General features: G+C 29.4%; 1 protein-coding gene across 18 annotated transcripts in view; it reads left to right on the forward strand.

The window, feature by feature from the left end:
- The window catches only part of Liprin-alpha, a 174,024-nt gene that overhangs the window by 116,404 nt on the left and 33,644 nt on the right, over positions 1 to 23,976 (forward strand). For 15 of the 18 annotated variants that reach the window (XM_015981774.2, XM_015981782.2, XM_015981780.2 and 12 more), the window contains 4 exons: positions 5,727 to 5,822; positions 5,909 to 6,196; positions 9,849 to 9,986; positions 14,696 to 15,298. In XM_015981774.2, the coding sequence (XP_015837260.1) occupies positions 5,727 to 5,822; positions 5,909 to 6,196; positions 9,849 to 9,986; positions 14,696 to 15,298 (1,125 nt within the window). The remainder of the gene's footprint in view (positions 1 to 5,726; positions 5,823 to 5,908; positions 6,197 to 9,848; positions 9,987 to 14,695; positions 15,299 to 23,976) is intronic. The other 3 variants (XM_015981781.2, XM_015981821.2, XM_015981808.2) reach the window with 2 other exon arrangements.

A 23,976-nucleotide genomic window follows, 5' to 3' on the forward strand; every position in this document is an offset into this window, starting at 1 on the left:
TTTCGTAATTCCACAATTAACTGATATTTAATGAATTGTTCAACAATTTTGCGTGTATAGTGTTAATTACTTACAATAGAAAGAATCACTTTAAAAGTACGTGGTGGTAAATACTAGCGTTGACTTTGGTTCTGTAGTTTTCCGTGGTATAAAGTGTTTATTGTTGGAACTTGAAAGTGGATAAAAAGTGAAAAATATTTAAATTTTGATTACAAAGTGTTATCAAACAGTTGTCTAATTAAAGATTATAAGTAATGGATCACAGCGAACACAAAGTTTGGCTCAAGAAACCAATAAATTAGTGAAGTGTGTGAATTTTAGGTTAGAATTTTCCACTGAAAAAATCATGAAATGCTGCGGTAAATCTACAAAACTACAATAATGATTAACAACTGCTGATACATTTAAACGTAAATTATGCCAAAAGGTAGGCTTTTCAATGTCTTTGTAATAATTTTCCAATAAAGAAAGTGAACCAAACAGTCATTCGTTATTCGTGTTTTTCTCGTCATCTCTCATTTGTTAACATAAGTTTATTGCATCAACGATACAGTAATCATTCCGCATAGGCAATGCAATAATTGTGAAGCCCCAAAATTCGTACAACGCTCAATATATCCAAATAAACATTTTCCCGCCATTTATGGTTACTGTTTTCGACCTACCTCAGTGGCGCCCCCAACGTTAATTTTACTTCCGAATTGAACTGCTTACAAAAAATTAAATTATCAAATTTTATTTCGCAAAACTATTCGAAAAATAAAGCTCTGGGATGAGTTGTTATCGGGATATGAAGCTCTAGTTTTTAAATTTTCGATTATTTTTTTGATTGGTCCGAAATTACCCGGAGTCTGTAATCAACGAAATCTTATTAGAAATTGTTTATTTATAATTTGACTGTAAAACTGTCGAAAAATTAAAAAAAAACTTGTTGTGAAATTACGGAGGAGTAAGTACTAAAAGACGAAACGCGACACAAAATAACTCTCTTTTATGTACCAAAACAGTTTGTGCGTTTGGTGGTTTTGATACCAAATTGTTATAAATTAATTTAAATTCGAATATAGTAAGTTTATTTCTTTGGAAAAAAGTAGAAACGTTAATCGCCAATTTAATAATTGTTCCATACCTAAATGAAACGGCGATCAAACGTTAACATTAAGGAATAAAGGAGTTAAGGCGCTGTAGGAAGAAATAGCGCTCACTTACAATTTGTTACTCTTCTTACAACACATTATTTTTTCAAAATTTTTGACATAATTTTCCTTTAGTCTGTGAAATTTTTTATTCTGCGTACAGTAACAATTAAAAAGAATAACACTTGTATTAAGGAGCCAGATAGCAAACTATTTACAACTATTCTACAAACTATCTATTTAGTTTAGAAAGTTTCTAGTTAGCTCAATTTAACATCAACCGTAACATATCAAAAGGATTTGTGTCTGCGGTTCTAAGGATGACATTCTTTTTGATCGTGACTGTACGTAAGACATTTCCCGAAATGGATTGGATCGAGAAATCCGTAATTTACAATGTAATCACAGGACAACAATTGTTTTAGTAAAATATAAATTTAAGCTTGCTTTTCAACGGTACTAAGCGATCGGTGATAAAATTTATTTTAGTGGAGTTATTACCTGTACCGGAAATATGCCAAGATGTTAAGAAATTGAAAAAAAAAATAACTTAGGACGAGTTAAATAGCGTTGTGCACTTTTAAGCATCTGTGAAACCCAAAGAAGAACATAAAATTTTCTTGGATGGAGTTTGAAAATAAATAAATAAATACATAAATTTTTAAAGCCTATGGTTTATTTTATGGATATCGTTGCCAGCAGTGGAGTCGTAGTGTTTTTTTAAGTACTTAACTTTTTTATGCATATGGGGCCACTTTTTTAAAACTTTTTTTTACTGTATTTCAAAAAGTAGTAATTATTTAATTATTTAAATTAAATATTTTTTTTCTCTATGCATATGATTTTTTAGATTATTCTACTCTTTTTTATAACTAAAATATATTTATTAAAAATACAATTTCAACAAAATTGAATATTTTAAATACAGGGTATCTCAAAAGTGGCGCACCAACGACATTAGGTAGAGTAGTCAAGCATAAGCCACAGAAAAATGCTTAGAAAAATGAATCGAGCTCATTTCATTTCTTGTACTATGGGTCTTTGAATGTGTTACTTTTAGAAGTAAAAATCATCAAATATAATTACATTTTATTGTAAAATCTATGTTAATCATTTAGTAATTAACAAGTTTACTTTTTGTACACAACAATAACAATTTGTATTGAGTAATAAATAAAGTATCTCTGTTGGAAATTTTGAAAATTATCTCTGAAAACCTGACGGCAACATTGTAGTGTAACAGTGCAACTTTTTTTGTAACTTAGTATTATCTATTCACAAAATAATGTTCAAAACTTCAATATTTTATTTTATTATTTGAACCGTCATTTACTGCTGACATTTAAAACATAAAATATGTTTACTTGCAAAGAATACTGCGAAAGTACTTGATTCTAGGACAATGTAGAGGTGATTTTAGAATGGCTTCAAAACTTTTTGCAGAGATATACCAACAGAGAAGGCAACTAGACAAAATATTTGTTTCTGGATATACATCCAGAACACCATAAAATGAAGAAGCGATTCTTGATTCTGTTGATCATAATCCTGGCCGAAGTACTCGTGATTGATTAGAACTCTTAGGACCGATTTACAGAATTAAGTACATGATTTACTGATCACGTGACTCAATTGAACAAATGTGATTGTTTTATTCGCGTTGTTAACGAATAAAATTTTAACAAAGCTTAAATTAATCTGCATTTAAATGCGTGATTAACTGATCACATGATCAAATTGAACAAATATGATTGGTCCATCCGCGTTGTTAACTTTTAACAACGAATTAAATTTTAACTAAGCTTTCTGTAAACCGACTCTAAGACTCTTCAAGAGTTTAGTTCATCGGATTTTAAAAACCGATAAATATCACACTTATCATTATACTAGGGTGCAGATTCTACAGGAACGTGATTTTGTACGGAGGACACATTGTTGTAATAATTTTATGGTCTAATGGCTCTTACAATTTTATTACGTTGCCATGTTTTTGAGATGCAGATAAAAATTATTTAGAACCCTAAATTTCAACAGTGATGCCAAATTACACCAACTTCGAACTTAAATAACTCACCACATAAAGCGAAATAATTTTCTTCTTTATTTTTTATGGATCCTCTATGACCTTCTAAATTGCAAGGTTATTAGTTGACGCGCCACTTTTGGGACATTCTGTATATTTATGAATCTAAATTTTTTGATTTCTAGTGTTTCTCTAAAACGATGCTTGTTTGATATTTTGAACAAAATTTTTTGGCTAGCATCAAAATTACGTTTACTTGATTTTTTTTATTTTTTTACTAAATTACTTTTTTTGAGCATAGTAAAATTTTTTACGTATTTGTTCACAAAACACCAATTGAGCATCGCTTATTTTAGACTAACATAAGAAATAATGAGTAATGTTGTGCATTAGTTTACTATAAAGAATCGTAGAAAAATAATAACGAATATTTCTGGTAAAAAATTTGAATTAAGGAGAAATTACGTCCTGAAAACACAATTAGGAAACTTTCAAATTTGAAGAGTAATTTCAATTACTTTACTAATTTAACATTCGATAGTGGCAATTAACTAAGATCATGTAGTTATGCTTAACAACAATGAGTAAAACGCAAAAAAAGTGAAAATGCATGTTTCTTTTCTTCACAGGGATGTCTAGAAACAGTATTTTTCACAACAAAATTGAAAAAAACACTTTTTTCGATTTTTTTTTTCGAAACTAATAGATTGTTTAACAAGTACAGAAAAGTGATGGTTTAGTAAGTGAATCAAGTTTTCACGAACTAGAAAACTCACGCACTTTTTTCGTATAAAACACTTCACGAAAATTATGATTTTAAATTTAACTTAAATTTTGATTAACATGAAATCATCAATTTATTTCGCAAAAATCTTACAAATTAGACTTCACAAACCTTATATCGACAAAAAGCTCATAAAAGTGCCATGTAATGATGCAATAAAATATAAGGTGTTGTATTAAAAAAAAACGAGTTTTGCCATTTGTAAGTTGTCATTTTTAGAAAATTATAATAATTTCAATTGCACACTTAACATTTATGTTAATAAATTAAGCGAATAAAACAAAGTGTTCCTAACAAGAAAATTGTTATTAACAAGAAAAGTTCCTCTTTTCTTAATCATTTTGGGTTGAACATTGATATCAATTTTTTTGTTAAGTACACGAAAAATACTACTTATTTTTTTATTTTGCAGTTAACTCATATTTAATATACCGGGTGTGTCAAAAGTCGCGGACAAACTCTTGAGAGTGGATACTAGTGGCTACTGACCAGTAAAAATAAAAAAATATTGCTTTTTATTTAAGATGCAGTCAGCTCGTGAAAGTTGAAAGAAATGCTTACTTTAATGTGGAGTTGTGGGAAAAGCAGACCTACTACCTTTGTTTTTAATGATTTATCTTCATGTTTACTTGATTTATTATATATATTTTTTAAAGAATTGTAGGAAATCATTTTCTTTGGTTTTATGAAATGTGTTAAATCCACCAGTTCAAGTGCAGCAACATTTAGTGATGTTATCATGGTAATATCTTTAGTTATATAGTGGCGGTCAGCTCGATTTGCGTGTGCGTCATCAATTTCATTTTTTCATTACCAACACAAAGCTATAAAAAAAATTATCAAAAACAATGCAAATTTAAACAGCTAAGGGCTATTTAAGGGTGGTATCCTTGAACATTAATTTACATGTGCACTTCGACAACACCGTCAAGTGTCACGAATTTGTCAAACTGACATTGACAGTAAATTATAGACGTCATCGCATGGTTGTCGAAAGTGTTATCGGTGTTAATCGCAAGTATTTTCTGTTCGTTTATTGTGTTTTGTGATTTGCGTTTCGTTAGGTTTTTGATTCTGCGTTTATTAGTTCTTGTTTTGTGAATCTGTATTTTTTGTAACAACTCATAATGTAAACACTTCGTAACCTCAAAAAATATTTGACAGTTTTTGACCGCTATGGCCCTGCTATGTAAACGTAGTGACAGAAATGTCAGATGACGCACACGCAAATGGAGCTGAGCGCTACCATAATATTTTTCTAAACGTAACTTTTACGGCGTTGCCATTTAACATTTTTGATTTCAGTCTTTGTTTACAAAATGAAAGATTCTGTGATTTTTTTTATCGAAAATAGTATTTTGTATACTTCTATCTAGCTGTTCTTAAGAGCTTATTCGCGACTTTTGGCAGCTTGGTCGAAATAATGATAATTTTGGTATTATTTTAAAGCCTACTGTTGTTTTTCTTACAAAATAACTTAAAAGTCTTACCTTGTAATAACCATAATTTTAAAGGTTGGGTGTTTTAGTTTTTATGCCAACAAACTTTTACTGTTTCGTGAAACTATTCGTATAAATTAACGCCTTTTTGATGGCTTACCCTTCTATGAAAGATCGTGTTTAAGACGTCTTGACATTGCTTTAAGTCTTATATACTATTTTAAAGCGTGATTAAATCATTGTCACGTTTTAATTAAGTTACTCTTTTAAAATGAAAACTCTTGAAATTAATTGCATGCTTAATAATAGATGTTGTGATGTGGCATGTTGTTGTGAAACTTTAGGCCGCATCGAAGCCGCGACTCGTAAACGGAGGGGTGGAACCTGAGACGGACAGCGCTGCAAGGATAGCCGACCTTCAACAAGCATTGGAACAGCAAGTGAGTCTAAAATATCTTAACAAAAAAAAACTCAACTTTTTACTTACAAAAAATCCAAAATTAAAATAACATTTCGTATCAAACAGACTGGAGAAATTAGTAACTGGCAGCGACGTGTGGCGGAGATGCAAAATCGTGTCGGAGAACTCGAAGAAAACTTGTCGAAAGCACAAAAAGAACTTTTGAAAGCACAAGATGCCAATGCGAAACTGCAAAGGGATTTGAGGGAAAACGTCGCGCAAAAAGAAGACCAAGAAGAACGCATTGCAACGTTGGAGAAACGTTATCTCAACGCTCAGAGGGAGTCAACATCGCTGCATGATTTGAACGAAAAGTTGGAACAGGAGCTGCAGCACAAAGAAGCGCAATTGAAGGTATTTATTGTGCATAATTCTTTCTGAACGCAAACATTGCCATCAGCGATAAATCGTTAGCAAGTTTTAAACTAAAATAGTTTTTTACGTAATGAAACGACTAATTTTGTTCAACAACCAGAATGTTTGTCAAAACGAGTGAGGCAATGGAAAATTCTTTAACACATTCTCGAGTTTTGTAATTATAATTTTATTGCAATTGTTATAATAATTATAATTTATGGTTAAAAAATAACAATTTATTAAATCGAACACTTGAGAAATATTACTGGTGTTAAAAAACAGTAAATTGCAATAAAATAAAAGGTAACATTTATCGCAGTAACTTTTAATTTCCACTTATTTTTCTCGCGAAATTATAGTAAAAATTAGTATGCAATCATTGTATAATTATTGTTTTTACAATTTTTTTGTTCCATTTGTCATTAGTAGACTGCTAAAAAACATAAAAACATTTTTCTCATTATTTAGATAGATAATACAATATTGTAGTGCTTAAATCTACAGGCGATTTTACTAAAAATATTTTTTAGTATTTCTCAAAAAGTAATATTAAATTTTTTTTAGTTTTTTCCATGTTAATGAAATTAAAAATGTAAAATGATAAAACTATAACTATAACTATAACTGTTAGCTACAAAAAAGTAGAAGTGATTGGCACATTAAAAAATTTAAATGATAAAGTAAACCGTTAAAATTTGTTCAGTATAAAGTACCGAGTAAAAAAATTGTATATTCATAGTTTTAATTTGCACAGTAAAAATAATAAACGTTCAGTATTATTTAAATTAATTAGGCTTTAAACCAAAGATTACAGAGATTTAAAATTTTATTTCTATTTTCTCCAACTTACTTTTTTTGAGTTAGAAAGAAGGATTTTCAACATATTTCCAAAAACATTACAAAAAATTTTAAATAAGGTTTGATAACAGCAAGCAGATGGAACCCAAAATATAACTAATATTAGTTTTGAACTTCTCCTCGTATTACTAATCGACCTGATACCTGAAAATACATTAATTTATTCAATCGTAAAGAATAAAGTCGTATTTTATCTACTGATTACTGCATGGTAAAATGAAATTTTATCGTCTTGAGAAATACGGTTTACATTCATTGTTGTTTCTGTTTTTCTTAACGTTTTTTTTTTCATTGTTGAATTTTTTGACGTTTATAATTGTAAAACAAAATAACTCAGTAATTTAATCGAAATAGTGGAGGATGGAATAAAATTTTGTATTGTACACGACGATAAAATTCAAATAACTATTAGCTGTCTCAAAACTATAAAAACGCCAACGTCACATTTTATCTAATTATTTTTTTAAATAAGGTTGATAAAATTATATGAGTAGATAAAATAGCAATACAGGTACAGGATGAGTCATTAGCGGGCTATTTCTGTTTTTAATACATATGCAACCAAGAATACTGATTCTGAAGTATCCAAGTGGTAAGTGCAATTAGTATTTTTGGTTGCATCTTAGATGTCAAAAATGGACTACTGTTGACTCACCCTGTATAACCGCAAATGTTTTACCTTTATTTTATTTAATTAATTTTACAAATCACAAAATGTTAATTTGAAGGTATAATAATAACTTTTTTGTCTTAAGTTTGTTGTTTATTATTTTTACTAAATATTGTGACGTTTAAATAAAATATCGTGCATTTCATTGATTTGTACCGATTTTTTTGAGTTGTGACATTTTTTACGTTTTTTTTTGCAAAAAGCTTATTGCTCCTAAATTATGTCACTACTAGTGATAATTAACTAGACGTAAAATACATGAAAAATACAGTAAAATAATATAAAGGATAATTCAAACTGAATTAAAAGTCTCTATGGCAAAAAAAATTTAGATTTTTTTACTATCTTCTAAGTTTAATTTTTAGTATTTTAGATCTAATTTTTTTGACTTTAGTTAGTTTAAAACTTGCAGATTCGACAATAATTTAAATTCGACATCATAGAAAACAAATAGCAACAATCGATAGCTTTGCTAAATGAAAGCAGGTTTAAAAATATTTATTAAAATTTAAAAATTACTTTGCTTGAAAAAATCTAACTTCATTTTTGTACTTAACTGAACGGTTAGAGGGTTTGTTCTACACTTTTGAGTCAGCCTGTAGATTGTAGATTCGTCTCTCTATTAATCGACTGTTTACTGTGCATATCATATAGGGTGAGTTTAAAATAACGCATTAAAAATTTGTGAATTATTTTTAAAAAAATCTTCGATAATGAATTTTGTAACGTCACTGGTTTCTGAATAATGGCAACTATATTTTTGTTTATGGTTTTTAATAGTATATTTTTTTATCTTTATGATAAGTATAAAAAAATTAAAAACAATCATAATAAGACGACAAAAATGTAAAAAGTGTAAAAACACATAAAAAACTTATTTTTTTCGAGCTTGTCTTATTTTATTAGGGGGGATTGTTTTGTGTTTATTTTGAAAAGTTATAATAACAAGAATATGAATTTTATGTTTCAGTTTAAATTCACTCTGTAAATCGAAAATGCCGAACACTATTTACCTCTTCTCAGATCAGAATCAAAAATATTTATTTTTTGGCAAATTCATAAATTTCTGCTTTATCTTTTTATGTAACTTTGTTGTCCTGTTAAGTTTTTAATTCGTTTTTACATTCAGATTTTTCATTATAACAATCTTTATTTTTAGTTTGTTTACATTTAAGAACAATGAACAGCAAACTGCTTTAAAAACACATCCGCAAAATTGGTAATTTTTTAAATCTTTAGTTTAATTATTAGCATTGCTTAAATTACCCACCAAATAATATAATACAATAAAATTGTGAACTTAGACACTTTTTCGAGCAGTTTATTAATATCTTTCATTTACATCAATAATATTTCTATCATGGATTATTTTTTCAGAATTGTTCTACAATTCTTTCTAAAATGAAGTCCTACTAATTAATTGAAAAACAATATTTATTAATAAAATCATAAATATTAATTAATTAGAATTTTATGATTTTAGTAGTGTCCTTCTGATATAACGTGGCTTAAATGCTTTTTAGGCAACAAATTCCTAATAAAATTTTTGCTAGCTTTAGAATTTGTATTTATTTGTTTTTTTAAGTCTAGTGATATTTTTTAGGGATATTTTGCACAAACAACATATAGACTTCGCTCACGGTTGATCGGAGGGTATCTTACGCTTGAGAGATGTTCAAGTCTAATCTCAGTTTTTAATTATACCTGATTGATACCTTCCTCTTTTCGATAAGATATAAAAGAAAATTTTTCATCTACGTTTTTCAAAAAAAAAATGTAAGACTTAGTTTGATTCCATTTGTAATCGACAAAATAGCGGTTTTAGTTTCGTTACATTTTACCAATTCGGTCTTTACCATATGGTTTTTTCCTTTTTAAAAATATTATGCGATAACCATTTATTACAATTTTATTATAACAATTATAATCAAAGTGTGACTATAAAACTCGCTAAATGTAACCGAGAATGTTCTTAAAGAATTTTCAAGTGTACGATGCAACAGTTGAGTGTACATAAACTTTCCATTTGATTAATTATTATCTGTCTGTAAACGAAGAATGTATAATTAGACATTGACCTTCCACAACAGATACAGTTTCTAATAATAATCTTATGTGCAGTTGCAAGAGGAGAAGATCGCAGCGATTCAAGAGAAGTTGGAATTGGCCGAACAAAAACTCGCTCAGTTTTCAAAGTTGCCTGAAATGGAGGAACAGCTGAAGCAGCGCATGGAAGCGCTGACTCAGGTGAGACCTCAGGTACGGAAGCTCTCAGCTCACTTCTATTGTTATTTATTGTTAATGTGTTTTAATATTATATAGCACCGTTTTTCGACTCTTTTTTTATTGTGCACTTACGAAATGAACGAATTGAAATCGCACAACAAAGAAAGTATGAGCAGTTTTATCAGTGTTACCAAAATAGTGCTTTCTATGTAATAGATGACAATTCTTCTAGAGAGTTGTAGCAAGTGAGCCTTGAGCCCTATTGGTCATTTACTTTTGAGCAATTTAAGCTGAATGCTCTCATTGCATGACTTTATACAAGAAACAATAAACTTGGTGTTTAACAACAATTTTTTAGATAAATGTTTTCGTAGAGCATGATTAACGTCAACTATGGTTGTTTCAGTGTGTTAGACGTGAATTCATTTTATTTTAGGTTTTAAGTATTATTTTATTACGATTTAGTAAAATTAAAGTCTATGAAAAAATAAAGGCAATATTTAATTTGTATAAAATAAATAAATGCTTAAAAGTATCATTCTTGAAGTAATGTATATTACAGTTTTGTCTCTTTACACCTTATTGAACTCTAATTCAGTTGATTTAAGAAAACATCAATTTTTCTACAGTAATATTAATTTTAAAAATTCAAAATTTAAAAATAATTAATATTTTTAGACATTTTTGGTGTAAAATAGTTTATAATTTGATAAATTATAAAAATAGAGTAAATGCTACAATAAATACACAAAAAAATTTAAAAAATATTTAATACTCGTTAATTAGCTGAATTAAAATTTAATGAGTTTAGGACCCGTTTACAGAAAGCGAAATTAAATTAAAATTAAACTAATTCGAATTAAGTTACCATTTAAAATGCATTGACAAATATCAAGTTAATCGCGATTAAAATTTAATTGAAATTAAAATGGTCTGTAAACCGGCTTTTAGGACCGGTTTATAGAAGCGTCATTAATGGTGCAATTAAATGTGTGATTAACGGATCACGTGACGAAATTGAGCCAATTTGATTGGTCTGTTCGCGTTGTTAACTTTAACAACGAATTAAAATTTGATGAAGCTTTCTATAATCCGGACCTAAGGGTCTCGTGATTAGTTAACCACGTATTTAATTGCGAATTAAATTAATGACGCTTCTATAAACCTGTTCTTAATTAAATTTAATTTAAAAATGATTTTTATTAACTGAATTAAAATTAAAATCATAGCGAAGCTTTTTATCCAATTTGTGGACCTTTATAAATAAACAATGCTTTGCAACATATTGATGTATTAGTAAGTGTAAAAAAGCTTGTTATTGGACGGAGGAAATTAAAGTAGGTGTTTTTAAAGTCAATAATATCTAAAGTAAAAATTTTATGTTATGATTATGAATGACTGATAGAAATAAGTTTGTTTTGTTAAGGGGTTGTTTTTCAGGTTAGAATAAAAGTGCTGTCTATGTTTTTGTTACTTTATGTTTTTTAAATATTTTACCTACATTTTTTGTATGACTATTCTGTTTGTGTTGAATAATAAATAATTGTAATAAAAATCACCAAACGACATTCAATTTAAATTTTATCAATGTTTGAAAGACACCATTACGTACTTGGTTCTAAATTTATCCAACAAAATCAATATTGACATCGCACTTGCTTAAAACATCTTCAAACTGCTTTTCCGTTTTAAAAATTCTTTTTTGATTGTTCATATCAAAATTTTTCTTTACTTTAGTACTTTTTTGTTATTCTTATATTAGAATAGTAAAGAATAGTAACTAGAATTAAGTTTGTCTTTTCCACTTTTACAGTTTATTTAGATTATAAATTTAATGAAAGGATAATAAAATTATAAGACATGAGTAAACACCAAATACAAATTTTATGTTTTATTTTTTGCACGCATAAGAGTCCTTTATTTTAAATTCTTTTTTTGTACTCATAACCTTTAGATAGCTATGGAGCTTCCCACACTGCGTTGTTTTTTACTTTGCAACAATAGCTAGGGAGATTTAATAGGTTGGTACCGCTACCGTTGAGATGGAAACGATAATAAAAAATATTATTTTTTTTAAAGATTCGTTACAAAAAATATTGTGCCTAACTTGTTTGGAAAGCAATTTCCAAACTCGTTAGGTAAATAACTATTTCATACCATCAATTAAATTCTGTGGGTTATTTTTTTAATCTTGATAAGACATTTGCGATGTTAGCATGGAAGGAAAAATGTGTAATTTCTCCCGATCATCAGGAGACTTTTTTTCCGTGTCATTCATATGATTTTTTCGGCGGCTTTATCTATTTTTTCTACCTTCCCAATATTAGATGAAAGTACATTATTTCCTCTCTCGGAAGAAATTAACTTACTTACATGGGATTTTTGGTGGGTGGAAAACAATATTAAAAAGGTAATTGTTTAGATGCACTTTGACAATATTATTGACTCAATCTGCAAGTCTTGCTTATTTTTGACGAAATTTGTCGAACTAGCTGGGTCTTAATTTGAAGATTGTGTTAAGACAAGAATTACATAATTTGTTGTTTTGTTTTTGAAAATGTTTGTGTTTCTAGCCGACAATTGTACAAAAACAACTCTTCAAAAGAGCAAATTTTATCGTTTTAGAGTTGACTTTTTTTAATTAATTTTATTAATAAATTTATCAATTTAATTAATTGACTCAATATTTTGGCACTTGTTTCGTTTAAATGAGTTGATTTTTATGAGACAAATCGTCTGAAAATAGTTTGATTTGCAAAAGTTTGCTTATTTTTGACGAAATTTTGGGTATGTGTTTAAGAAACGTGAGTTTTTAACTTAAGAGCTTGCTTTGACTTTCGAAAAAAATATCTTTTTACAGTATTTGGCGGTTTTTAGATTTATCACAAAGCTGCTTAAATGCACGTTGTTATTTTTAATTCAATTTTTTCGCATATTTTTTAATTTTTGTGTTACAAATGCGTTTCTGGTTAAAAAGAATTCAAGAAAATTTGCGACTTAAGGCCGATTTACAGAACATTTTAATTGCAATCAAATTTTAATCGCGATTAACTTGGAATTAGTTTAATGTTGAATTAAATCTTAATTTCGCTTTCTGTAAACCAACTCTTAATTTTATTGAAACCTTGCGGGAAATCTATATGCACTCAAAAATATTCACTCAAAAAATGCAAAAATAATACAGGCTGATTCGTTTGTTTCATCCATAGAAAAAGATAATAAGAAGGCAATTTTTTTGTTATTATTATTAAGAAATGAGGGCAGTCTGGAAAACAAGCTTAAACTGAAAAAACATAACATTTTTGTCACCAATTTTGCAAGTTTTTGATTATTTTTAACAAAAAATCGCCCGAATTTTGTAAATTCGCTCCTATTTAGCGATATGTTTCCGGAAATATAAGTTTTTAGTTCAAAACCGGGTTTTTGTACTCAATTTTTACAAAATGTTATATAAGAACTTTAGCGTAATAATGTTTACACATATTTTTTTCAAATTTTTGCTTAATATTTTTTGTGTTTTTGCTAAAGCGACCGAAAACAAAGTAAGCTAACATAATTTTCGAACTATTTGTTTTTAATTATTTCCTTTTTTATCAGCCACGTATAATGCAGTTGCACAATACTTAATAATAATAATAATAATAATAATAATAATAATAGCAATAATAATGTAAATAATATGTTCCAAAAACAACGTATTATTAATAGTAATAACTATTAATGCTACATTTTAACACCAGGACATTTCTGACGTCTTTTTAATTTTTTTAGAGAACATTTAATATTTTTTATTACAGTTTTAGTACAAATTTTTAACTCTTTAGTAAGTATAAAAAAATAAGAAAATAAAATAGAAAAGTTATAAAAGTTATTGAGTAGAAGCTTTATTTTCTTGTTCTTTTTCTTTATTTTATAAGGGGTGATTGTTTTTTGTGTTTAGCTAATTGTACAAAAACAATTTAAAAAATAATTGTAATAAATTTATTTTTTTTTCGTATTACGAAAATAATAATGTTGTGTACTACCTAAAATAATGAACAAAAAAGTCGGTTGTCTATTAAAAAAATTAAAAATGACGTCACAACTCACAAGTATCACTATGCTGTCAAAATGTAGGATTTAAAAAAATAAAATCTACACGTTTGAAGACTTTTTTGAAAAAAAAACTAACAAAGAGATTATTTTTGTGCGTTACTTTTGATCTTTTCTGTATAATGAAAAAGACAAACTAAAATTACATACAATAAATAAACAGTATTAAAATTAAAATTTAAAGACATCACACCCGTTTCAAAAACGTTAATTGTTAAAATAAAATGTTTTAATAAATGTAAGCATTGCACTCTCTTAAATTGTGATGGAGATTTGAGTTCATTAATGGCTGTAGGATGATTATTATAAATTGTTAAAGTTTTTGATGTCCTTGAATAATTGATTGGAGTAAAATTTAACGACGATATGACCAACTTCTTTTACAGGTTTTAAATAAAACGACAAGTTGCAACGTTTTGTTTATATGAAAAACATCATCAGGCTTGGAGGTAAACATTGAAAGATGGAATTGACAATGACTTATTTATCTGTAAATAAGCTAAATCTTGTTTATTTCTTTTAAGCTGTTAAAAAGATTAATTTACTTGTACCCTAACTTAAATTGTCTATTAAAAATTCACGTCGCACTCTGAAACATGCCATAATTCTTTTGTAAAGTGTTCCAAGAGTTATATTTATATAAATTATAGGCCCAAGAACGTCACGGTTCCGCCGAAGACCGTATCCAACGTTTAGAGGCAAGTTTAGAAGAGAAGAACGCTGAACTGATGCGCCTTAACCAAAGACTAAAAATGAACGAAGACCACAATTCCCGCCTTTCAGCGACAGTGGACAAACTCCTGTCGGAATCGAACGATCGCCTTCAAGACCACCTAAAAGAACGAATGCATGCACTTCAAGAAAAGAACAGTTTAACGCAAGAACTCGAAAAGACGCGCAAGATGATGGAAGAACTCGAAAACCAAAAATCCGATATTATGAAAGAACTTTCAAAGTCACGTCTCGAAATCGATAATGTTAAAAGACAAATGTTACAGCAAGAAATCGCGTACAACATTCAACAAACGGACGCTTTGACGCGATCTTTGTCGCCTAATGCCGTCGATCCGAATAGTTTTTCGCGTAGCGCTAGTCATTCCAGCTTCGATACGCATTCCTTGCCTCGTAGGCCGAACAAGAGTCGAACACCTATCGAAGAAGACCCCAACAAAATGCCTTTCGGTTCGCGGTCGATGGCCGAACACGAATGGGAGAAGTTGCAACAGGCGCACGTTCTTGCCAATGTTCAGCAGGTCAGTCTTTTTATTTTCTTATTATTATTATCAAGAGATAATGTGTCAAGTGTGGCTCTTTCTTGTTAAGGGAGTCGATTGGCGTTGAGAAAATCGCCAAATTCCTAATAGCTTTTAAGTTATACTCGTAACACTGTACGAATGCAAAAATTTTAAATTGATTTTTTTTTTCATTCAAGGATTGATAGTAAAGTAAATTAAGTAGTAAAGTTAAAAATAATAATTTATCGGTGTGTTAGGGAACCATTACTTAATGTGAAACATAAGAACTTAAAAAAATAATTAAAACTGAAATGTTTTCAAGATTGTGACACTTTCGGTTATTCTGGAAGTCGCTATCAACTTCCTTATTTTAAATTTAAAGCGTTTTTGGGTTATTAGAGTTATTTTAAAGTAGTTTTTATAAGCTTCCCTTCTATCTAAAGTTGGGACGGATAACACAATTTTGAACAGAATTTGTCGTTTGTTTAATCAGAAATGTTTTTATAACACACTATGCAAAATTACAGGCTGATCCAGAAATACTCTGTCTGTTGGCAATACTGAATTAAAATTTCAAAGGATACCAATGGAGCACTCCTCCAGCTATAATTGGGGACAGATCTATATGAGATACGTCATAGCGCATACCTTGACGCGAGACTATATAGAGCACAAAAACTAGATAAGAGCTCAAATTTAGGGAACTTGGTTGTTTGATGTGTTTGACAGATGACAAATGTAAACAATAATAAAAATTTAAATATTTCTTTATTGTAGTAAAGTACAGCAAAATGTACCAACTTGAACACTTAAAAACAAATGGAGAAACTTTCAAATTATTTGAAGTACCGTTGCTGGATTACTGTTGAGGTTATGTTTGACCTTGGTATGACTGGCAGGTTTAAAGTTGAAAATTGCATTAAAAAGGCCATAAAAGCCTCGAAGTGCCTTTTAGGGTAGTCATCGTCATGTTCCAATTGCATGCCCCCTCTCTGCCACATCAGAAAAATTTGCCACAAAAGTTTTAAAAAACGACTTTAAACAACAAAAAAGGCCCTATTTTCATTAACAATGAGACATATCTCGCTGCATGCGGCACGGCATAGGCCTCATAGACCAATCTCATTGTGAATGGTTTTCGCTGAGATCACTTTGAGAGGGTTTCACTGAGACTGACGTTGGCGGAAGGCTGAAACCTGCCTCGCGACAAGTCTTTGCACCAACATTCGAAAACGCTGTCAATGGCTTAAAATGATGAAACTGTGTCAGTTTTTTTGTGTCTTTTGGGATTAGTCTTTGAGTCCTGTCGCGCCGCATGTAGCGAAGCAGATCTCATGGTGAATGGGTTCTTTAAGAAACAGTTTCAATGTACACCACAAGACATACACTGAGACGGCCTCATGCCTCATATCATGGCTTGTAATTGACAGCATTTTATAAAATGATTTGGAATCATAATGCAGAGATTGTTGCGAGACAGGCAGGCAGGTCTCAAGCCTACTGCAGAAGTCGCTCTCAGTGAGTCCATGTCTTAGAGATGCAAGACCAATTTAGACCATTTACAGTGAGATTGGTGTCCGAGACCTATGTCATGCAGGAAGCCAAACTTCATCGTGAATGGACCCTTTTCAATGGGGGTGTGCTTTTTAAATAAATTTGAAATGGCCTTTTTGAAAAAAGCAGTTGTCTCTCTTTTATTCATCTATTCAACACGTTTGTATTCGATGCACTTACACCAATTTCATTATCAGTGTCTTGATTATCAGGCAATGGCGAAGTGGAATTGGGGGCAACCCAGAAATAAAAACACTTTAATTTCCTTTATTAGTAGGCTATATTTTTTATACAAGACGACTACTCTCAGATAGAGACGTACAAAAATGTAAACAAGAGTAAAAGTTGGTTTTTCGCAATATTTCACACTATTCTTCCACACGTCCACAGTAAAATCAGAAAGCGCTTCTTGTTATGAAGCCCTTATTATGTTTTTCGACGATGGCTGAGACTTTGTGACGTATTTGTTAAACGTAAGTTTTCAAATACCCCATGCCAGTGCAATGGAGTTATATTAACAATTTTATGGGATTATTTTTAACTTTACACCCATTCTGCTTGAAACAAGAGTGGCTACCAGGAAATAACAACGAAAAAAGTGGACCCAAAAGGCTTCAGCTGCAAATTATAAACAATATCTGTGATTTTTTAAATAAATTTTTTAATAATTAATAAAAAACATGACAATATTAAGCTTATCGATTTCGTTTGGTTTGAATTTTATATGAAAATAGAAAGGTTAACCCTCTACACCAGAAAAGACAAAAACATAAAGAAAGTATCTGTAAATGTCGTGAACTTACTTTGAAGTAAACAGTGAGCTCCATCTATAACTCATAATTACTTGAACCACAATTCCCATCATCAAAATGTGCAAAACTCCGATAAGTGAGGTTATGCAGTTATGCACTTTGTTTTATTTATAATATATTTAAATGACTTTTGTAATTATTTACTTCCTTTTAAAAGTGTTCTTCACGCTGATGACACAACCTTTATAGTATCAGGTAAAGATAAAATTCCCCTTCAACTAAGCAGGCAAACTTTGACAGACAAAGCAACGTTGTCGTTCGCATCAAACTTCTTGGTGGTAAATTCAGATAAGACACAGCATATTGACTTTTCTTTTAAAAAATAATAATATAACTGGCCACCATGTTAAACTTCTGGGTGTAGTTGTGGATGAAGCTCTAAAGTGGAGTTCTCACATTGAAAGCCTATGCCAAAAACTATCTGGTCAAGTGTATGTCATCAGACAATTAAAGAAAGTTTTGAGTTTAGAATGCTTATTAACTGCATACCATTCAATTTTTCACTCACATTTAACCTATGGAGTGACTTTTTGGGGTAATGCCTCTCACGGTAATAAAATCTTTAAAATTCAGAAAAGAGCTATTAGGGTCATAGCTAACATTAGCCGCTATGATTCTTGTACGTGGTTCATAAAATTTAACATAATGACACTTGCTTCAACATATTATTTCTCTTTGCTTGAAATCCACCAATCATCCCATAACTTCAATAAACATGCATACTTTCATAATCATTATACACGATCAGCACAACTACTTCTGCCACCCCGTTTCAAAAGTAGCACTGCTGTTAGAAATACATTAAACCTTAATCTTTATAATAAGCCGAGTCCAAACACAAAGTCTCTTAAATTAAATGCTTTTAAAACCGTTAAAAGGTACCTTATAAATGAATGTTATTATTGTATAAATGAATTTTTATCTAGTTTCCTCGCGATCTAGCTGTCTCTCTATTCGTAATTTATACCTTATTTATGTAATTTTTTTTCTTATCTGTTTAACTTGATATGTTGATATTTATATTTATTATTTTTAATTATATTATAATATCCTAATTAGTATCTATACTTGACGTGTTTAATTTCTGTGTATTCAGATAAGATGAACGAATAAATTATTATTATTATTATTATTATAAACAATCTTCATATTTTACAAAAGAAAAGAAAATTAAAATTTTCTTGTAACGTGTCATATTTGTGTAGTGGAATTTTTGAGATGCGAAGAATTTTTTTATTTTAAGATAGACTCTTACATAAGCGAGATAAAATGATGCCAATAGTTGAGATAAGTTTTTGGTGCAAGAATCATTTCGATATCTGTAATACTCACTAAGTTATTGCAATTCAAAGTTACTGCAATATGCGCGTGAGATGGAGATCCGCTTTGTAGTGACTACAGGACCACTGGACTAAGCTCGCTTGGTCAAATGTCACGCTGTGTCGTTAGACTTCTCTTAGTTTTTAGTCAATTTTTTTCACTTACTGACATTTCAAAGGTCAAAAAACGGTACATGTAAAATAATTAATAATTTTCACATCAAAGAAGAGTTTATTTATTAACTAAATTTCTAGAAATTAGTTAAAATTACACATTTTAGTCATTGCTTTTTTTTACCTTTTAAGACCAGCAGCTAACGAATTTAAAGATGTTGTGACTATTCAACGAAGCTCAGCAATTGCTTTCTTTTTCTAATTAATAAATCAAACATCGCATGATGGTCAATGGAAAATTATTTAATAATAAATCTTCGTATCGTAATTCACGTATTCACAAAGGTGATCGAACGAAGAATCACTTACGTGATTTCAGGCATTTTTGAGTAATTTAGTTCATTCTTGAAATATAGACACATATTTAAAAAATACGACGTAATTTTATCTCGCTTATGTAAGGGTCTATCTTTTAAAATAAAAAAATTCTCGCATCTCGAAAATTCCACTACACAAATATGCCACGTTACAAGAAAATTGTAATTTTCTTACTTTTCTTTCGTAAAATCTAAAGCTTGTTTAATACGTTAGAATCTACATATACTGGGGAATCTACTGCAAAAAAATAAATTTTCAAGCTTTATTCAGAAAGAAAATAAGACGATGTAATCACAAAATTTGCACAACTTTAGTTTTGGGAAAATTTTCAGAAAAACGTCTTTTTCATAATGAAGGCAATTCCAAATCAAAAAGCGACCTACAGATTCTAATTCAGCAGGAAATTCTACATAAGAATCAGTTTTCAGTAATCGTGTGCAGTCGAGTCCGGACGGCCATGTTGAATTTGGGTAGCTTGCCCCCGGACTATTTAATTTAAATCGATCTTTTTGAGTTAAACAAAATTATTTTCAAAATGGTTGAATGTCTGGAACTACGAGAAATTGACATTTAAACCACCTATTTTTATTGCACTTTTGACTTTGTGTCAAACTTAGTAAAATTTACTCTACACCTTTCCCAATTACTGTAGTTCAGAAAGTTACAAATGTATTTCAGAATAGTCAATTGTACTTCAGAAAGCTTCAAATGTATTTCAGAAGTAGGTATTATTTGTTCGGCAAATAGGGCAAGATTTCTCAGGTGCGTTATTTAAATAATCGACACATAAAGTAAATGTCTGCACGGTAATAATCGATAAAGGATGGTGATAAAATATATACGATTATTATTTTCTGAAATACATTTTATTCTTTCTGAACTACATTTGATGCTTTCTGAAATTAATCTGATATATTCTGAAATACAATTAGAAAAGCTGTAGTTGTTGGTATTTATCTGTCATAGTTTTAAACATTCAGGGATGCGTGCATGCTTCATAAGTTTTTTTTCAAATGGCAATAACTTGTTTTTTAACTACAACACTATATTTCATTGCATCATTTCCTGGCATTTTTATGAGCTTGTTGTCGATACAGGTTTGTAGAGTATATATTGTAAATTTTATGAGATTTTGCAAAATAAAAAATATTGATAGTTTAAAAAAAAATCCAGTAGATATAAGCAGTAGGTATAAGCAAAAGTCATATCGTGTTGTTGATTACCAGCACCAGAAGACAATAAATACAGCGTGTCTCAAAACTGGCGAATTCCTAGTTCAGAGGGTTGTAGACAATCACTTGACTAGTTCAAATGTTGAAACAAAATAAAGATTCGGGGCTTCCCCGCAGTTTGAAGCTGCACTTCAGGTGCACTTTGAATTGCGTTTTCTTTAAATGCAGGCAAAAAAATTCAGCGTTTATTGCTGTCTATGGTATAGATAATTGTGAAAGATAATGTAATGTATTTTTTTAACGAAAAATTACCAAAATATAAGATTTTTTTACTTCAAAATAAAGGTAATTAAAAAAAAGTTTTACATTATTGTTATCCACAATCATCTACACCATAAATCGCAATACACAATGAAATTTTTAGCTTGCATTTGAAGAAAACGCAATTCAAAGAATGATCTTGATCCCAGTGTATGTATCTTTGTGGGGAAGCCCCCATTCTTTTTTTTTTCTATATTTGGACTACTGAAATTATTTTCTACAATGCTCTGAACTCGGAATTCGCCAATTTTGAGACACTCTGTATTTTTCATCGTTTTATTTATCGATAATTTGAAATACAAAATGACTGTCCCGGCGCATCCACCAAATTCAGCAACTGTTTCAATTGATAATTTTCTTTTTCTTTTTCTTTTTTATTTTAATGTATAATTGGAACAACAAAAAATTCGTTTGTTCTTATCTCACAGAATAAGCAAGTAGCAAAAAAATTTAATTTCTGTACTTATTTTAAAAGAAAAACGGCTGCTTACATGTCCTGTCTCACCAAAAGACTATTTTTCATATTGGTCGAAGAGAGCTCGGTCAGATTTGGAGACATGAGCGCATTCAGCAATAATTTTTGCTAATTTTTATGTAAATACACAAGCAATTTATTATTTAAATTTATGCAGCAACATAAACGCGTGTCTAGTGTGGCTGTACTTTCGTAAAACTTCAGTTTCTCGTAAACCACAATAAATATTTTGTGTTTTTTATAAAATTGGCTGCTATAGAGTTAAATACAAGGTGTTGTGTGATAACAATTTTAAGGGCTTATTTCGTCCCTCAAATTCATTTCTCTCTGTTAAATCTGAGTTACTAGGCACGAATCTAAATATCTGTTTTATTTTTATAATTTAATTTGAAATGAAAGTATCGCCTACTTTAAAAATTTTTGTAATGTTCTCTCTCTTCCATCATCTATTTAATCCTACTTGTAAATCTTTTTATTATCTTCCAAATACAATTTTAAATAATTGCGTTTTGTTTTGTAAAGTGTTTAGATATATGCTCATTAGGCCTAGACGAAGTAAATTTTGTGGTGGCTTTAGTTAAATTTTAGGGTGATGTTAGGTACTTCTACAGAGTGGGTTTAATGTAAGGCACAAAATTAATTTCTTTGTAGTGGGTCGTTTTTCTAAAAAACTCGTACAGGTCTATTTTATTCTAATAAATAATAAATCCTACACCTTAGCATTTCAAAATTTATGACATCACAAGTTTTTGATAAATTCTTTAATTATTTTAATTTTTAGCTTGTTTTGTTTTCATAGTTTTTAGATAGCACCAACATTGTTCAGGAGCATTTATTAAGTTGGCATCGCTACCATTGAGATAAAAGATATATTTTTTCAAGATAAGTGACAGTACATGTCAATTTGATGATTGTTTGACCTGCTACCAACCCATCAGCAAACAAGAACTAAATTATAAAAAATATTTATTTCGACTTTTTTGAGCTATTCGGAACAATAATATTTTATTCTGTCATAGGCGATAGAATGCTATTTTATTCCCTGTTTACCTTATGGTAACATGAAATTTTCACAACCATTGTTATTTTTTTTTCGTTGTTGAATTTTTTGACGTTTATAATTCTCAATTAAATTAACTTACCTTCGTTTGAATACCTGCAAATAATATTTATATTCACATTTTTAAAACTTATCGATATTTATTTTCCAATGATAAATACATAAATTAAAACATACTTTTTCGCCAAAAGTGCCTTTCTTCCCGTCTCAATTCTTAGTTAAACATCTCGTTCCAATAATTGCCCATAAGGATCCTACAAATTTTCCGTTGTTTTGTTAAATTTCCCAGAAAATGATATTGAAGGTCTTCTTTTGTGAAAATAGTAACAAAATCGTGAATTTCAATAACTTTATGACTTGGAATAGAATAAAAACTTCATGAAGAGGTTAAAGGCGGCCAAGCAACGACAACTTGAACTTTTTCTAAAAATTTTGGATGTAATTAATTTCAATTTATGTTCAAGTATTTTCTAAAATCTCATTATTTTGTTATCAAGTATTTTTTTTATTTTTATTTTTAGAAAAATATTTTTAACTGTCTTTGCTAGATGTCGAGTATTTCACTTCAATGTTCCTTTTTATGCAATTTTTTAATTTATTAGTAACTGTTTTTTTTTCGAAATTTTTTCGGTCGTCTAGATCTTTAACATTTTTAGAGGATTTTATTAATTTTCTAATTTTCTTGCGGTTTTGTAATTTTTTCATTCATTGTATTTGAAAACATTCCGCCACTTTTATATGAAATTTTTCTCATTGTTTAAACTTGTGTGATTATGTTGTACGAGTATATAAATTATTGTAAGTTAAAAAATGAGTTTACATTAAAGATATCAATTTTTTTTAAGCAAAAGTTCCAAGAATTTTATTTTGAATTTTTTCCGAAGGATGATACTGTTAATTCAGAATATTATTTAGCTCTTATAAAACTTTAAGAACTTTTCGCGAATTTTTGGCTGAAAATTTAACCAATATAATCTTAATCGGTCAAGCTTTTTTTAGAAATGTGGAAACACTACAGAAAAGATACAGGCTGCTCAAAAACTGGCGTACCAACTCAGTGGTACGTTATTGAGAAGCAAGTGCAGATTACGGGAAAAATGTTGAAAAAATTCCTAAAGTCATATTTTAAAAAATCTGGAGCTAAAAACTTATTGTGTTAACTTCTTTGGTTTTCATTATTTTTTTATATTTCTATGTTTCATACCAGGTAATCGTTCCGTAACAAAACGATGAATACTTATTTTAAAATTTACTATCAGATTTTAGCAGTTTTTTTAATTTAAAAAAATTAAAATTCATCCAAAAAATCACAATCTGTAGATGTGCCCACACTGGAAATTATTTCCTAGGAAACTGTTTCAAAAATAATTTATTTTTATTGTTGCTCAAATTCTATTGCGATCATGACTGTTAGACAACGTTGCCACATATCATTTATCTAAAATCCGTTATTTATCAATAACTTTTATACAAAGAATTTTTTTACTATTT

The sequence above is a fragment of the Tribolium castaneum genome, chromosome 4, assembly GCF_031307605.1.
Source record: "Tribolium castaneum strain GA2 chromosome 4, icTriCast1.1, whole genome shotgun sequence".
In the NCBI taxonomy this organism is placed as follows: Eukaryota; Metazoa; Arthropoda; class Insecta; order Coleoptera; family Tenebrionidae; genus Tribolium; species Tribolium castaneum.